Source organism: Scleropages formosus, chromosome 6, assembly GCF_900964775.1.
Source record: "Scleropages formosus chromosome 6, fSclFor1.1, whole genome shotgun sequence".
Lineage (NCBI taxonomy): Eukaryota > Metazoa > Chordata > Actinopteri > Osteoglossiformes > Osteoglossidae > Scleropages > Scleropages formosus.
Genome location: NC_041811.1, coordinates 12,696,976 through 12,715,742, shown reverse-complemented (window position 1 = coordinate 12,715,742; position 18,767 = coordinate 12,696,976). Strand labels below are relative to the sequence as shown.

Genomic DNA, 18,767 nt, shown 5'->3' with positions numbered 1-18,767 from the left:
AAAGTCCCCCAGTAGAACGACAGAGTCCCCAGTGGGAGCGCTTTCCAGCACGCCCTCCAGGGACTCCAAGAAGGCCGGGTACTCTACACTGCCACTAGGCGCATAAGCACAAACGACAGTGAGAGACCGTTCCCTGACCCGAAGGCGCAGGGAGATGACCCTCTCATTCACCGGGGTAGACTCCAACACATGGCGGCTAAACTGGGGGGCTATTAATAAGCCCACATCCGCCCGCCGCCTCTCACCCTGGGCAACGCCAGAATAGTGGAGAGTCCACCCTTGGTCGAGAAGAGTGGTTCCAGAACCCAAGCAGTGCGTGGAAGTGAGCCCGACTATATCTAGACGGTATCTCTCAACTTCCCGCACCAACTCAGGCTCCTTCCCCGCCAGTGAGGTGACATTCCAAGTCCCAAAAACCAGAGTTGGCGCCCGAGGTTTGGGTCGGCTGGGCACTCGACCCCGACCACCGCCCAAATCACAATGCACCGGCCCCTTACGGTCTCTCCGGCAGGTGGTGAGCCCACCGAAGAGCGGCTCCACGTCATGGCTTCGGGCTGAGCCCGGCCAGGCCCCGTGGGCATAGACCTGGCCACCAGGCTCTCGCATGCGAGCCCCCCCCTCCAGGCCTGGCTCCAGGGTGGGGCCCCGGTGACCCCATACCGGGCGGGGTGAACGAAAGCCTTGATTTTATTTTCTTCATAAGGGGTTTTTGAACCGCACTTTGTCTCGTCTGTCATCCAGGACCTGTTTGCCATGGGAGACCCTACCAGGGGCATATAGCCCCAGGCAACATAGCTCCTGGATTCATTCAGGCACTCAAACCCGTCCACCACAGTAAAGTGGCGGTTCACGGAGGGGATGTTTCATTATGACACCACGAATTCAGAAAGTTAACAAACAGTAACATGGACAAAAAACAATTTGCTGTGATTCCAGATTTTTGTAATAATATACACTTGGTAATACATCCCGTGCTCTTCATGGCACTATGCCTTGGTGTTGGTGAGGAAGCTTGCGTTACATCAATGACATGCGGATGGGTCAAATGCAATAGTTTAGATGTACACAAAAACATGCACAATCCTTTTCAAAGCATATTAAGCCATTTTGAAAAGAGAACTTTCACTCTTTGGCTAACTCCTTACTTCATTATAAGAGTTAAAAGGTGACGGAAAACATAAAACGTATTTTGCATTTGTTACGGATTCAGCTTTTACTTTTCTTAAGGAAAAAAGATATGAAACAATTACCCAAGGCTCACAGAATAAGATTCCAAGATCAGGGATACAGTATTGCAAGAAGCCCTTAATAAATCATATAAAGTTTAGATGAACCCAAATATACATTTACATTTACATTTATTCATTTAGCAGATGCTTTTGTCCAAAGTGACGTACATCTCAGCAAAAGTACAATTTATGCATTACATTGAGAGAAGGAGACATAGCTGCATTTTGGTTTCCTGACAAATGATAATTAATTATAAACATTTTATTTACTCTTATCTTAACAACAGTATTTTTACTTGAACCATGAGTACCTGTTTTTGGAAACATTTTGTCAACTAATGGTGTTGTTGTTTACTATGAACTTCCCTGCTGGGAATAATAAAGTAAGATCCTTTCCTATCCTATCCTATCCTATCACGTGATTTGCTGATTTTAACAGTTTTGGCACTGTGTTTGAAAAATTCTATTTGTTTTATTTGTGATTACAGTTATGTTTGTCATACTACTTGTGAAGGTTTGTCTATCAAAAGAGAATGTCTCAGTCATTATGTGATCCTGTTAGACACCCCAAATATCTTGCAGTATGATAATCCAGTTCAATTATCCATGAGAGTAGGGAACTGTCCGTGGAAGTTTTGCCGAGGCTGTAAATCATACCAACACCTTGCCTTAAATATGATTGATCTAAATGATGATAAATATGAACTTTGATTATCTCCTTTAAAGACATATCTGTGGACTAGATATATAGTATGCGGTCAGATTTTAATTTATTCTTATACAAGTCTTTGACCCTTGAGGGGCAATTGTGTCCTTATTGTTTTCTTTCACCAACAGCATTGCTTACTAACTCTCTGGGAACCTTCTGTCCTTCCTGTTGCATCGTCATGGAAGTTGGCAACAATTCTTCCGATATGTATATTATCATAGGGGCCAACGCCACTAGTTCTCTATGGACTTTGTTTGTTGGATGCAAAGACATGCCTGCTGCTATCTTTTTTTATCTGGTGCTGGAATTCATCAATTTTTTCTTGGGCGCTCCAGCCAATGTCATGGTTCTTTGGCTAATGCACAAAAACAACGGTGACTCCTCCACGTCGGACATCTTTGTATGGAATCTGGCCATTATGGATGCAATCTTCTGCCTCATACCACCACTGGAGCTTGCCAGAATGATCCAGAGCACCAGCACCATTGAGTACATCCTGTCCTTCTTCTATAACTTGAAGAACTCATCCTGCTTATTCCTGACCTGCATCTGTTTTGATTACTACATGGCTGTCATTCATCCTGTCATGTTCACTGCGCTGAAAGACTGCTGGCACCGCACCGTGTGCGCTACCATCATATGGCTCATCGCCCTAGCCAATGCGATAATTCAGTGTGTGGGAAATACATCCGACACGGGAAACGCCTTTACGGTAATGGTCTTAGGTGCCTTCATCATTATGGTGTTCTGCAACCTTTCCATTCTCCGGGCCCTCATGCAGTCTGGCCCAGGCCGGGATGAGATGCATCCAGTCAAGAAAAAAGCCTTCAGGATGGTCCTCATCATCCTGGCCATTATTGTCTTCAACTACTTACCTGTAGTGATCTTCATTCCATTTGAGAATTTCTTTGTCGAGGTTGTGTTTCAGTGTTATATTGTTTACACCATCTTTGGGTTCATGAACGTAAGCAGTAGCATTCAGCCAATGTTGTACTTGTTTAAGGAGAGGTTATCAAATGTACCCTGCTGTTGCGGTTGAGTTGTGGAGAAAATGGCACCAATTTAAGTTCTCTATATATGTATGAAATGGTTTTTAAGTGGATTTTATGAACATAGTTTGAATTTTTTTAAATATGTATATGTCTGAGATATTCAGAAAGGGCAGAAGTTAAAACAAAGGCCCAGATACCATGATCACTGTCAAAACTGTGATATAGCTTTCTGACATTCTGTGCACCCCCCCCCCCCCCCCCAGGTAGTTGCTATTGCATACAAAACATGGACTGTGATAGTACTTTCACGAATAAAGATTAAACAAAATGTACAGTAGTTTTAATGTATTCTTACTTTACTTACTTACTTAGTTCTTGCTTTACTGACACATTTATCCAAAGCACCTTACAGTATCTGACCTATTCATGCAACTGTTTTTTTTTCCACTGGAGCAATTTATGGCAAATATGCTGCTCAAAGGTAATACAGCGATAGGAGAAAACAGGGTTTAAACAAGCAGCTTTCACATTCTTAACCTCTGTACAATGTGCTACCCCTATAGTACATTTATGGCCCTGTATAACTTTCTTATTTTTTACTCATTAATAGTTTGCCCAGTGCAGGGCCATGGTGGTTGGGAGCCTATCCCAAAAGCATAAGGCACAAGGGAGGTGCCTGCTGGTGGGCAGTGCAGCCATGGCACAGGACAGGGCTCACCTTACCGGACAGTGTGCCCCATAGCCAGCCTCTGCTTTGCCGGATTAACTATTACCATATGCTGTCAGTTGAATCCTCAACTGCAGTGTCTTATATAGGCAGCTGGTCTGAGAAGTGAAGGAGACTTTTTGGGTGACTTTTTGAAAATGTGTTGGGTGGGACCAGAAGGGTTCCAGTGAGAAGGCCAGAGCTGCTGTTATGTTAACTATTAAAAAAAAGAACAAGTTTTTTCAACAGCGTTCTTTCTGTTTGCCTGTTTAGGATTTTTTGGGGTTAGTTACACTTATATAGTTTATACTCAGACTCCTCTTATAGGGGCCACATCCACCATTTCGATTGCCTGAGGGTCTAAATAAAACCCCTTTCATTGCTGAGAATTTCTCCCTGTGGCATCTGTCCTGCCCATGTGGCCACCTCTACCCCACACATGGTGCAGCCTGGATATGATGCCAGTCCGTTGCAGGGTAATCACAGACTTTTTTACTCATTAATCGACAGAAAGGGAAATTTAGAGTCTAAATTTTGCCTGCAGTTGATCAAGCCAGCCAGGGTTGATCAAGCCCCGACTTGTGTCCCAGCAGCAACTGACCACGGATCTGCCCTCTCAATCCAGAGCCACCTAGTGGCTCTCTCTGCAGCTTCGGTAGATGATCTGATGGCCTTCCTCTTCGTCTCCCCTGTGATCCCCAGCAGTATTAAGGCTTTGCACAATGAGAGCCCTGCAAATTCCCTACAGCTCACCTCAATGAGCACACAGTATGTCCAGCAGCCTTGCCTCCAACATTGTTCTGCAAGCTCCTGGTACTTTGCATGTTTTTGTTATTTAACAGATGCTCTTCCCCAAAGCAACTTCCAGTGCACTTTATGTAGTGTTATCAGCCAACACACCTTATTCACCAAGGTGACTTACACTGCTAGATACACTACTTACAATGGGTCACTCATCCATAAATCAGTGCAGCACACTCTCTCTGTCACTCACACACTATGGGGGAACCTGAACAACATGTCTTTGGACTGTGGGTGGAAATCGGAGCACCCGGGGGAAACCCACGCAGACACGGGGAGAACATGCAAACTCCTGAAAAGACTGTCCAGAAAAGATTTCAATAAGATGAAGTTTTCCGCAGGTTTGACAGTGCCTGGAAAAAAGGAGACAGACTCAAAAGGAATCAGAACAGGATACCATCGTTTTTTTTCTGTGAAGAACCTCATAATATAATAACAAAAAAATTACCAAAAATACTTTTTCCACTTGATCATAATAGGTTTTCTGAGGCAACCTTTTTGAGAATAGTCCTATATAGAAATGATTTCAACGTTAATAGACTTCAGTTAAACAAACATGAAGCCCAGCAATCCTGCATTAATTTCTATAGCTTCAAAACCATTCAAATGATGAACTAGTCTCTTCTGGCTCTCATTCTTGTTACCACACAGGAAGTTCAATAATCCAAGATCTCAGTGACCTCTGGAGTACATAATTAATTTATTTGGCAAAGAGGAAATATGACCTGACAATGAAATGAGTTTAAGACCACCATTCAAAATACCAAAGACCATTAAAAATTTCTTGTGATGCCTTTTGGTCTTGCTAATGCTCCCATGGTTTCCAAGGGTTTTGTCTGGCAAGGGACATGTAATTGTCCTTCTCAGCAACATCCTAGTTGTCTTCTTATACCTATGAATTCATGTCAGGAATGTAAATGGATTATATCTATACACTTGTACCTCAGTTTAGGAAAGCAAATAGTACAAGAAGTCTGCTTGTATCTTGATTTCTTTGTGAATCCACCCCCTCGTCACAATCAATAAAATCTTAATTATGCAACTTAATCCCTTAATCCATTCAACTCAATCCCTATTCAAACTATAGGTTCTGTTGAAAAGGATTATCTTAAACTATAATGTTACTTCTGCGATTTAGGACCCACAGGTGAATGAAACAATGGAGTACGGAAAGGAGAGTGAGTTGAAGAATATATTAAGCTAAGTAACTGGAGCTTAACAATGCTTATGTTCATATTCAAAGCAGTAAAAAGTCCAAAAGAGTATACTGGAATGGATTGTGATAATTCAATAACTGTTCGTTTTTATTTTTATTTGAATGCTTACAGGGAGGGGGGCGCGGTGGTGCAGTGGGTTGGACCAGGTCCTGCTCTTCAGTGGGGCTGGGGTTCAAGTCCTGCTTGGGGTGCCTTGCGACAGACTGGTGTCCTGTCCTGGGTGTGTCCCCTCCCCCTCTGGCCTTACGCCCTGTGTTGCTGGGTAGGCTCCGGTTCCCCGCGACCCCGTATGGGACAAGTGGTTCCGAAAATGTGTGTGTGTGTGTGTGTGTGTGTGTGTGTGTGTGTGTGTGTGTGCTTACAGGGTATATTGATGTCAATAACATGAAAATTCATATTAGGGTGATTTTGAAAAGAAGTGATCTAAGGAGGGGGGGCATGGTGGCGTGGTGATACAGTGGCGCAATGGGCTTGGTTGGGTCCTGCTCTCTGGTGGCTCTGGGATTCAGGTCCTGCTTGGGGTGCCCTGCAATGGACTGGCATCCCATCCTGGGTGTGTCCCTTCCCCCTCCAGCCTTGTGCCCTGTCTTGCCAGGTTAGGTTCTGGTTCACCGCGACAGCGCTCAGGACAAGCGGTTTCAGGCAGTGTGTGTGTTCTAAAGAGAGGATAATTTCATGGGTAGTTAAGACTGATTCTGGAACAATCTGTTAAAGCTCAGCAAAACACACATTTATACATTTTAATAATAGTTGAAAAGATATACTTTCAATAGTTATATATTTAAGAATTTAATACATGTTTAATAACTGAAAACATTGTCAATGAATTTAATTTCTGCCTTTTTAATCATAAGGAGATGGAAAACCTTCCTATGTCCAAACTGAGATATTGTATAATGTAAAGTATTGAACTGTGTGACCTCTTTGATTCATGGACTCTGCTGCATTAATCAAAAATATTTGCTTAACTCATTTGTCTTATGTAGGTGAAGAACATTTAGAATTGCAGGTGGGACATGATGAATAAGTATTTATGATTTCTTATTCATTTCAAAATTTCTTTGATGTCAGACACAGACAATAGACAAGACAATACTGTTATTTACATATTCATGAATTTAAGACAAACCAAAAGGGATTTAAATTTCTGTAAGAAAATTCTCTGAACTCATGTTGATGTGTAGAGTTGCAGTGCAGAATGAATATTAAACATTTTGTCATCATAAAAAGAACAAGTTTTCATAATGAGGGGCCATACTTATTAGGCATACTGTCAACAAATGATTTACTATGCAATGCAAAATTCTTTCACAGTATATAGTAGCCACTGTAATAAGCAAAATATGTAAACTTAGAATTTAGAATGCTGAGACAGACATAAACCCTACCAATATACAGAAAAAGCCCAGCAAAAATTACAATTTTTCATAGTCAACATCTTTTCTTCAAGGTCAACATCTCCACTAGAAAGCGCTACAATTCTTGAGTCAAAGATGCCCAAAGGAAAGATACAATTTCCAGAAAAATTCCCAAATTTGTATTTTAACATTTAATATTTAATAAATTATTAACTGAAGAAATTATAGAAACATCTGCATTGTTTAATTAGATTAATGCTTTCAATAGTGCATTGAATGGAGATTCTGTAGTCTTTTTAGGACTGACTCAATTGCCTTGCTACAGTCTTTTGATTCTTCTTGGTTTATGTACTTTGTAAATGTTCCCAAAATTTAAGCACAGGTAGATGCCTCCTTTTTTTACATATTGTGTTTTTAACAATCATTTTAAACATAAACTATAGTGTATAAGAAATTGGTGAAATCCTTCACGTTCAAAAGTATACTTCCCAATATTCCAAATGGTCTGCATGGTCTGTGAAAACCTTTCCCCTCTTGTGGTTTTTCTTTCCACCACCTGTCATGAGATACAGAGAGATTATGTTTGCCTTGTGTAATACATTACACTTTGTTACACTGAATTTCTGAAGTCTCCCATTGAACTGTTGCATCAGTTGTTTACGCCAAATTTCCGACAGCCGCCGATTGCTGCTGTGTCACTGCTGATTGGTGCAAATGCTATTGAGTTATCATTGTCCAAATGTACAATCCAGTGATTTCCTCTATCAGCTCGTTTTCATTGAAGGTTCACATTCATCACCAGATCAAATGATTTGCTATGATTTTAACTTTGTTAATTTTTCCAAGCAAAATCTTTATTACTTATTGACAGTATGCACCGAAGCAGAACCCTGTCTTGACCTTCAGTGGAAAAATCCCCACTTTCCCAACCCTTCCTACTGGTGTTCATTGGCTGCTTAAAGTCCCGGTGGTGCTGGCTTGTCCATTGTGGCACTCCTCCCATATCCTCTTTGTTTTCACTTGTGGCTCAATCCACACTTATGAACAAGGGTTAAAGAGGATCTGACTTGAAGTGACACAGAGGGCAGCTACAGCCAATTGCAAATTTTACCTTTTACTCAGGTAAGTTCAGTTGGACTTGTTCTCTGCACTAATGTAATTTTTACTCTCTAATCAGTCCATTGGTATATAACCAGTGCATATACTATGTACTAGTACAGAAAACTGGTATGATAAACAGTGTGATAAACAGTTTTTTTTTTAATGTGCATGAACATTTATAACTATTTGTGTTTTCTGAACAAGGAAGTAAATTTATGAGGAATTAAGAGTGCAGTCCTGTGTCTGCATTGCTTTAGCAAGAATCTGCTGTAAGTAGGATAGTGGAAATCATACTTTTGCTAAAGTCAAAGAAAAGACTGTTATAATACATTACTTATTCATATATTTGAATTTATGGACTTCAATATACAATAATTTTTTTCTTTGTCAGGGTGCCCTTCCACCCTTTGTGTCAGGTCAATATATTTAAAAAAGCTAAAAAGTGAATTCATGTAACTGTTTGCAGTAAATGTATCTTACAAGGAGCTAACCTGTACTTGATTTTTAATTCAAATTGAACCATACTGTTGTTTTATATATTTTATTATTTAATGTACCTGAGCTTTACAGATATTTCTCAAACTTTTGAAACAAAATTAATTTAACACATCATAGTGTTTGTATTTGGACTTGTAAAATTACAATAATGTCAGTTTACTTGTGATATGTGTCCTTGTGTTGTTTTTTAAAAATGTGTTGTAATTATTATTACAACTGATGAGTAAAGTAAAATGATTTATGAGACACTTAATAACTCCTAAAAAAGTTATTCTCACGAACAGCTTGTGAAAGGAGATAGTTGAAATGGGGTATGGTCCCTATAATTACCTTTAATTTGGTGCAAAACAATAAATGTGAAGAATCCAGTTAGCATCTGCTGGTGTACAATACAAATTCAATTTCAATGTTGAAAACAGCCATAACGAAGCCTCAGTTTGGTTATTACAGTTAATAGTGGTCAGTTTCCGTTACTCTATAGCATAAACCAAAAAATGAACAAATATTATAACACCAGTGTCTACATTAATCTGCCCAGACCAAAATGGTTTTAATTTTTTAAATTATTTTCAAAACTTTTTATGCCTATGTGTGCTCTTTTTCGTATCTTCCTAGCTCTCTCTGAGGACCCCCTCTTCGTCCTCCTGCATCAACATGGAGGTGTTTTACATCAACTCCTCTGTGATGTTCATCCAGAAAGGATCTAACATTACGAGCCAGGAGCAGACGGTGTTTGAGCAGTGCAAACACATTCCCACCATCATCCTCTTTTACCTGGGCCTCCAGTTTGTCAACATGTTCCTGGGGATCCCGGGCAACGTGATGGTGCTCTGGCTCCTTCTGCGGAACAAGAGGGATTCCTCTACCTCAGACATCTTCATCTTACACCTCGCCATCCTGGACACCCTCTTCTGCCTCATACCACCTCTGGAGCTGGTCAACATCGTGTACGTAACAACCAGCAGCACTTGGTACGTGCTGCGCTTCTTCTATGGCATCAAGGACTCCTCTCCACTCTTCCTCTCCTGCATCTGCGTGGACCGCTATATAGCCGTCGTACACCCCCTCACCTTCTCTGCACTAAGGGATCGCTGGCATCGTGCGGTCTGCGTCGCTGTTGTGTGGCTCATCACCCTGGCTTACGCTGCAGCAAAATGCATGGGCAACATCCTGAATTTTGCAAAGACTTTCACCGTGATGATTCTTGCCACCTTTGCCATCATGTTGTTCTGCAACCTCTCCATCCTCTCGGCTCTGAGGAAGTCTGCTCCTGCCCGGGACGAGATGCACCCGGTCAAGAAAAAAGCCTTCAGGACGGTCCTACTCATCCTGACCATTATTGTCTTCAACTACCTGCCTCCAGTGGCCCTCTTCCCTTTCCAGGAGTACTTCCCCCAAGATGTGTTCCTCTGTTATATTCACTACATCGCCTTTGGGTTCATGGACATTAGCAGCAGCATTCAGCCAATGCTGTATTTGTGTAAGGACATTTCCTGTTCTCGTAGCTGTTGTTGCAAGAGTTGTGCTGATCAGCAAACCAATACAGATGATGTCTCGCTTTGAATAATTGGCCTTTAAGACATATTGAATGAACATTTCTCTCCAAGCAGTCACGTAACACCGTAGTGCTGAACTCTTGAGTAATGTATCATTTAATGTGACACTGGTTCTTCTTTGAAATATCAGCTCTTCAATGAATCTTCTTCTGAAATGTGTGTAATCAACTTAATTAGAACAGATAATTAATAAAACCTTGTTTATTTCAAATCACTTGGGCAGTGTTCACCTTTTTCACTTTAGTTGCTTACCTGCTGTTGTGTATTGAATATTGTATAAACCCAGGGATAAGTGTTAATAAGCCACTCTTAATAGTAATGTGGGTTAGAGTTTGGTTGGCCAGGTAATATGTACATGAAAGTGTAGAAGAATTGTTGCTGCACATGGTTCAGTAAAGAAAGAGAAAACATAATCCATTGTGTCTTATCTTTATTCATGTTCGAGTGTAATTAATACACCCGTAAAACACAACACCTGCCATGTTATGTAACTTTTAGTCGTGGTTGAGTAGTAGGCTCAGATATGTTTCTTTCCACTGTGTCTCTTTTCTCTCTGAGAAAAGAAACAAATACTGAAGTGTAGACTGGAGAACATTACCAAACTGGTATACAGTATATAGTTTAGCACACGGATACGTCACTGATGCAGGATGTTACAGAATAAGTCTCCTGATTTTGGAAATCCTCATTAAGTGCACTTAGTAATGAAATTACACCTATGCTTGATGGTAACCTCGATATCTACATAGTCCTGATCACTGTCTACATCCCAACAAGAATTCTGTACTCCTCCACTTGTGGCAGCATCAAGGTCCCACTCAGAAAAGTTACAAAATCAAAAACCAATTGTTTCTCAGTCTTAGCTGTCTTACATGTAGTGGAAATAATACTTTCTACTGACCAGAACTGCTGAAAACCTCGAGAGGTCTCAGAACTTATTTCCCTTCAGTTCTTTTCTATACTTAACTCCATCCATTTTTCCTGTTTTTATGAGTTTTCCAGCCCCTGCCACAGAGGAATATGACCAAAGCATTATTCTGCCACCACCACACATCACTGTATGGTGTTAGCTGTGTAATGGGCTGTTTCAGGTTGGCGTCAAGCATAGCACTTAACCGTCCAACTTGTGTGAAAGACGGACAAATCAGCAGCATGTGCCTGGCTGCATCCTTCCTCATGAGCAGCACTGTCTGCAGCTTGTGCTTTTTTAAATAGCGAGACGGCGCCTACAGGCAGCAGCATCTCATTTACTCCTTTAGAGTTGCTTACCTGAACAAACATGAGAAGCGCGAGGTACGTCACACAACTGGACTGTTGATAATGGGCTCCTGGTGCCACTATACAGCACTTAAACATCCAGGCTGCCACACAAACTCAAAGAATGATGCCTGTGAATGCTACATAACTGATATGTTGTGTGATATTATACATAAGATCATGGTTACATTTACATTTATTCATTTAGCAGACGCTTTTCTCCAAAGTGACGGACATCTCAGGAAAAGTACAATTTATGCATTACAGTAAGAGAAAGAGACCCAGTTGCAGACATGTGACTCAAGTAACCCTAGATTGTTGCCTACCACTTGCTGCACTAAGGTTCATCCTTCAAGGAGGTGCATAAAACACAGGATAGACAAATCCTAATACCCTGCTACTATTTTTTTTTTTTTTTAAATATTATAAGATACACAAGCAAACACTCCTCCGTGAACCGCCACCTTATCGTGGTGGAGGGGTTTGAGTGCCTGAATGAGTCCAGGAGCTATGTTGTCTGGGGCTACATGCCCCTGGTAGGGTCTCCCATGGCAGACAGGTCCTGGATGACAGACGAGACAAAGCGCGGTTCAAAAACCCCTTATGACAAAAAAATCAAGGCGTCCGTTTACCCCGCCCGGTATGGGGTCACCGGGGCCCCACCCTGGAGCCAGGCCTGGGGGGGGGGCTCGCATGCGAGCGCCTGGTGGCCAGGTCTATGCCCACGGGGCCTGGCCGGGCTCAGCCCGAAGCCACAACGTGGAGCCGCTCTTCGGTGGGCTCACCACCTGCCGGAGAAACCATAAGGGGCCGGTGCGTTGTGATTTGGGCGGTGGTCGGGGCCGAGTGCCCGGCCGACCCAAACCTCGGGCGCCAACTCTGGTTTTTGGGACTTGGAATGTCACCTCACTGGCGGGGAAGGAGCCTGAGCTGGTGCGGGAAGTTGAGAGATACCGTCTAGATATAGTCGGGCTCACTTCCACTCACAGCTTGGGTTCTGGAACCACTCTACTCGATCGAGGGTGGACTCTCCACTATTCTGGCGTTGCCCAAGGTGAGAGGCGGCGGGCTGGTGTGGGCTTATTAATAGCCCCCCAGTTCAGCCGCCATGTGTTGGAGTCTACCCCGGTGAATGAGAGGGTCATCTCCCTACGCCTTCGGGTCAGGGAACGGTCTCTCACTGTCGTTTGTGCTTATGCGCCTAGCGGCAGTGTAGAGTACCCGGCCTTTTTAGAGTCCCTGGGGGGCGTGCTGGAAAGCGCTCCCACTGGGGACTCTGTCGTTCTACTGGGGGACTTTAACGCCCACGTGGGCAGCGACAGTGATACCTGGAGGGGCGTGATTGGGAGGAACGGCCTCCCTGATCTGAACCCGAGCGGTGAGTTGTTATTGGATTTCTGTGCTAGTCGCGGTTTATCCATAACGAACACCATGTTCATGCATAAGGGTGTCCACCAGTGCACTTGGCACCAGGACACCCTAGGTCGGAGGTCGATGATCGACTTTGTAGTCGTTTCTTCTGACCTTCGGCCATATGTCTTGGACACTCGGGTGAAGAGAGGGGCTGAGCTGTCAACTGATCACCACCTGGTGGTGAGTTGGATTCGATGGCGGGGGAAAAAGCTGGACAGACCTGGCAGGCCCAAACGCATAGTGAGGGTCTGTTGGGAACGTTTGGCGGAGGCCGCTGTCAGAGAGGTCTTCAACTCCCACCTCCGACAGAGCTTCAACCAGGTCCCGAGGGAGGTGGGGGACATTGAGTCTGAATGGACTATGTTCCGCTCCTCCATTGTCGGTGCGGCTGTTCGGAGCTGCGGCCATAAGGTCTCCGGTGCCTGTCGCGGCGGCAATCCCCGAACACGGTGGTGGACACCGGAAGTAAGGGATGCCGTCAAGCTGAAGAAGGAGTTCTATCGGGCCTGGCTGGCTCATGGGACTCCTGAAGCAGCTGACAGGTACCGACGGGCCAAACGGAGCGCGGCTCTGGCAGTCGCCGCGGCAAAAACTCGGGCTTGGGAGGAGTTCGGTGAGGCCATGGAGGAAGACTTTCGGTCGGCCTCAAAGAGATTCTGGCAAACCGTCCGGCGACTCAGAGGGGGGAAGCGGTGTTCCACGAACACTGTTTACAGTGGAAGTGGTGCGCTGCTGACCTCAGCTGAGGATGTTCTCGGGCGGTGGAAGGAGTACTTTGAGGATCTCCTCAATCCCTCCGACACGCCTTCCGTAGAGGAAGCTGAGGCTGGGGACTCGGAGGGGGACTCGTCCATTACCCTGGCTGAAGTTGCTGAGGTAGTCAAAAAACTCCTCGGTGGCAAGGCTCCGGGGGTGGATGAGATCCGCCCCGAGTTTCTCAAGTCTCTGGATGTTGTGGGGCTGTCTTGGCTGACACGCCTCTGCAGCATCGCGTGGAGTTCGGGAACGGTGCCTCTGGACTGGCAGACCGGGGTGGTGGTCCCTCTTTTTAAGAAGGGGGACCGGAGATTGTGTTCCAACTACAGGGGGATCACACTCCTTAGCCTCCCTGGGAAAGTCTATGCCAGGGTACTGAAAAGGAGAATCCGACCGATAGTCAAACCTCGGATTCAGGAGGAGCAATGCGGTTTTCGCCCTGGCCGTGGAACACTGGACCAGCTCTATACCCTCACTAGGGTGTTGGAGGGTTCGTGGGAGTTTGCCCAACCAGTCCATATGTGTTTTGTGGACCTGGAGAAGGCATTCGACCGTGTCCCTCGTGGCATCCTGTGGGGGGTGCTTCGGGATTATGGGGTTCGGGGCTCGCTGCTACGGGCTGTTCGTTCCCTGTATGACCGGAGCAGGAGCTTGGTTCGCATTGCCGGCAGTAAGTCAGACCTGTTCCCGGTGCATGTTGGACTCCGCCAGGGCTGCCCTTTGTCACCGATTCTGTTCATTATTTTTATGGACAGAATTTCTAGGCGCAGTCAGGGAACGGAGGGTGTCTGTTTTGGTGGCCGCGAGATCTCGTCTCTGCTTTTTGCGGACGATGTGGTCCTGTTGGCTTCATCAAGTCAAGACTTGCAGCGTGCACTGGGGAGGTTTGCAGCCGAGTGCGAAGCGGCGGGGATGAGAATCAGCACCTCCAAATCCGAGGCCATGGTTCTCAGTCGGAAAAAGGTGGATTGCTCCCTCCGGGTTAGGGGGGAGTTGCTCCCTCAAGTGGAGGAGTTTAAGTATCTTGGGGTCTTGTTCACGAGTGAGGGAAAAATGGAGCGGCAGGTCGACAGACGGATCGGTGCGGTGTCTGCAGTAATGCGGTCATTGTACCGGTCTGTTGTGGTGAAGAGGGAGCTGAGTCGTAAGGCGAAGCTCTCAATTTACCGGTCGATCTACGTTCCTACCCTCACCTATGGTCATGAACTCTGGATCATGACCGAAAGAATGAGATCGCGGATACAAGCGGCAGAAATGAGTTTCCTCCGCAGAGTGGCTGGGCGCACCCTTAGGAATAGGGTGAGGAGCTCGGTCACCCGGGAGGAGCTCGGAATAGAGCCGCTGCTCCTCCGCATCGAGAGGAGCCAGTTGAGGTGGCTCGGGCATCTGTTCCGGATGCCTCCTGGACGCCTCCCTGGGGAGGTGTTCCGGGCTTGTCCCACTGGGAGGAGGCCTCGGGGCAGACCCAGGACACGTTGGAGAGACTATGTCTCCCGGCTGGCCTGGGAACGCCTTGGGGTTCCCCCAGAGGAACTGGAGGAGGTGTGCGGGGAGAGGGAGGTCTGGAGTACTCTGCTCGGACTGCTGCCCCCGCGACCCGGCCCCGGATAAAAGCGGAGGAAGATGGATGGATGGATGGACACAAGCAAACAAAAACAATTCCAGAGTAGTGGCTGAATAAAGGCTTTATCTGGTGGTGCTCATGAAGTTACAGTGCATGAACATTTACACCGTACATGAGCTGGAGAGATCTTGGGCGAAATGGGTTGGGAAAAGGTGAGTTTTCAGACCCTTCTTGAATGTAGACAGAGTTTCCGCAGTTCTGAGTGACAGGAGAAGGTCATTCCACCACACCGGAGCCAGAACCGAGAACCTCCGTGCTTTATCTTTCGTGCGCGGGACCACCAAGCGAGCAGAAGTAGACGAGTGAAGTGGTCTGGCTGGGGTGTAGCGGTTGATCAAGTCCTGTAAATAGCTGGGAGCAGTTATATTAATGCACTTGTAGGCAATCACCAGGGTCTTGAATTTGATCTGGGCAATCTATAGGAAGCCAGTGCAGAGAAATGAGAAGAGGAGATACGTGGGAACGGTTTGGCAAATCAAACACAACTTGTGCGGCAGCATTTGGTTGGAGTTAAAGACAGAGAAAGAGAAAGAGGGAGAGGAGTACTTCCTTGTTCCACTTGCACATGCACTACAAGCAAACAGTTCTATACTGGGCAGCGTGATGTGGGGAGTTACTGCGCCTGACATACATTCATGTTTAATTGCTAATATGATGATTAAATTCTTGCTTTTAATCATACTGGAGAGATGACAAAAATATGTATGTTTAACTGTGATATTGCATCTATTACATGTTAATATACAGTAGTACATGTAAATTGGAAAAAGATTAAACTGAATGATCTGCAGAATTTATGATGTAATGTGCTGCATGATCTTAATATTTGCATTACTCATTTGGTTATAGCTGGGGGAAACTTTGCCTTGCTGTAAATAACTTGCTAATACTTTTTTGCTAGTCAGCTCTGTATCTCTTATACACCACCATATAAAATTGTTTTACACACAGTGACAGCTGACACATAATAGATTTAGGGGGCAAAACTGTACCTTGTCCACCAAATTAATAAATACGTATTTTAACATTTATTATTAAATAAAATGTCAACTACAATAAAATAAAACAATTGAAAATTACACATTCAGGTGGTAACAACAGTGTCTCAGATAGTACCACAAAACTATTTCAACACTATAGTTATTTATTTATTGCTGCATATTCAAACACTTAATTATGGAAATACAAGCTGCACCAACATGAAACAAACTACTGTGTATAAGAAGTTGGTGATATTCCTAGCATTCAAAGGTATGCCTTGAAAGAGAAAATCTTTCAAAATAAACCCAAATGGTCCGCATGATTTGGAAAAACCCTGCTTATTTTTCCCCCCTTGTGGTTTTTCGTTCCGCCGTCTGTCATGAGATATAGAGAGATTATGTTTGCCTTGTGTAATATATTACACTTTGTTCCAGTGAATTTCTGAAGTGTCTCATTGAACTGTAGCATCAGATGTTTACATGAAATTTATGATAGCTGCCAATTGCTGCTGTGTCACTGCTGATTGGTGCAAATGCTATTGAGTTATCATTGTCCAAATGTACAATCCAGTGATTTCCTCTATCAGCTCGTTTTCATTGAAGGTTCACATTCATCACCAGATCAAATGATTTGCTATGATTTTAACTTTGTTAATTTTTCCGAGCAAAATCTTTATTACTTATTGACAGTATGCACCGAAGCAGAACCCTGTCTTGACCTTCAGTGGAAAAATCCCCACTTTCCCAACCCTTCCTACTGGTGTTCATTGGCTGCTTAAAGTCCCGGTGGTGCTGGCTTGTCCATTGTGGCACTCCTCCCATATCCTCTTTGTTTTCACTTGTGGCTCAATCCACACTTATGAACAAGGGTTAAAGAGGATCTGACTTGAAGTGACACAGAGGGCAGCTACAGCCAATTGCAAATTTTACCTTTTACTCAGGTAAGTTCAGTTGGACTTGTTCTCTGCACTAATGTAATTTTTACTCTCTAATCAGTCCATTGGTATATAACCAGTGCATATACTATGTACTAGTACAGAAAACTGGTATGATAAACAGTGTGATAAACAGGTTTTTTTTTTAATGTGCATGAACATTTGTAACTATTTGTGTTTTCTGAACAAGGAAGTAAATTTATAAGGAATTAAGAGTGCAGTCCTGTGTCTGCATTGCTTTAGCAAGAATCTGCTGTAAGTAGGATAGTGGAAATCATACTTTTGCTAAAGTCAAAGAAAAGACTGTTACAATACATTACTTATTCACACACACACACACACACACACACACACACACACACACACACACACACACACACACACACATTTTCAGAACCGCTTGTCCCATACAGGGTCGCGGGGAACCGGAGCCTACCCGGCAACACAGGGCGTAAGGCCAGAGGGGGAGGGGACACACCCAGGACGGGACGCCAGTCCGTCGCAAGGCACCCCAAGCGGGACTTGAACCGCAGGACCCGGTCCAACCCACTGCGCCACTGCGCCCCCACATTACTTATTCATATATTTGAATTTATGGACTTCAATATACAATAATTTTTTTCTTTGTCAGGGTGCCCTTCCACCCTTTGTTTCAGGTCAATATATTTAAAAAAGCTAAAAAGTGAATTCATATAACTGTTTGCAGTAAATATATCTTACAAGGGGGGGTGCGGTGGCGCAGTGGGTTGGACCACAGTCCTCCTCTCCGGTGGGTCTGGGGTTCGAGTCCTGCTTGGGGTGCCTTGCGACGGACTGGCGTCCCGTCCTGGGTGTGTCTCTTCCCCCTCCAGCCTTACGCCCTGAGTTGCCGGGTAGGCTCCGGTTCCCCGTGACCCCGTATGGGACAAGCGGTTAAGAAAATGTGTGTGTGTGTGTGTGTGTGTGTGTGTGTGTGTATCTTACAAGGAGCTAACATGTACTTGATTTTTAATTCAAATCGAACCATACTGTTGTTTTATATATTTCATTATTTAATGTACCTGAGCTTTACAGATATTTCTAAAACTTTTGAAACAAAATGAATTTAACACATCATAGTGTTTGTATTTGGACTTGTAAAATTACAATAATGTCAGTTTACTTGTGATATGTGTCCTTGTGTTGTTTTTTAAAAATGTGTTGTAATTATTATTACAACTGATGAGTAAAGTAAAATGATTTATGAGACACTTAATAACCCCTAAAAAAGTTCTTCTCAGGAACAGCTTGTGAAAGGAGATAGTTGAAATGGGCTATGGTCCCTATAATTACCTTTAATTTGGTGCAAAACAAGAAATGTGAAGAATCCAGTTAGCATCTGCTGGTGTACAATACAAATTCAATTTCAATGTTGAAAACAGCCATAACGAAGCCTCAGTTTGGTTATTACAGTTAATAGTGGTCAGTTTCCGTTACTCTATAGCATAAACCAAAAAATGAACAAATATTATAACACCAGTGTCTACATTAATCTGCCCAGACCAAAATGGTTTTAATTTTTTAAATTATTTTCAAAACTTTTTATGCCTATGTGTGCTCTTTTTCGTATCTTCCTAGCTCTCTCTGAGGACCCCCTCTTCGTCCTCCTGCATCAAC

General features: G+C 44.0%; 2 protein-coding genes across 2 annotated transcripts; both read left to right on the top strand.

Annotated features, from left to right (window-relative positions):
• Positions 1–2,116: 2,116 nt before the first annotated feature.
• On the top strand, positions 2,117–2,977 carry LOC108929884 (proteinase-activated receptor 3-like). The gene has a single exon (XM_018744716.2). The coding sequence runs from the start codon at positions 2,117–2,119 to the stop codon at positions 2,975–2,977; it is 861 nt and encodes a 286-aa protein (XP_018600232.1).
• Positions 2,978–9,265: 6,288 nt separating this feature from the next.
• Positions 9,266–10,174, top strand: LOC108929885 (uracil nucleotide/cysteinyl leukotriene receptor-like). Its single transcript, XM_018744718.2, has one exon. It carries the CDS (start codon positions 9,266–9,268, stop codon positions 10,172–10,174), a length of 909 nt encoding a protein of 302 aa, XP_018600234.2.
• Positions 10,175–18,767: the final 8,593 nt, after the last annotated feature.

What these genes read in the sequence shown, in the direction of transcription:
- LOC108929884 (XM_018744716.2), top strand. Translation starts at nt 2,117, where the DNA reads ATGGAAGTTGGCAACAATTCTTCCGATATGTATATTATCATAGGGGCC.
- LOC108929885 (XM_018744718.2), top strand. Translation starts at nt 9,266, where the DNA reads ATGGAGGTGTTTTACATCAACTCCTCTGTGATGTTCATCCAGAAAGGA.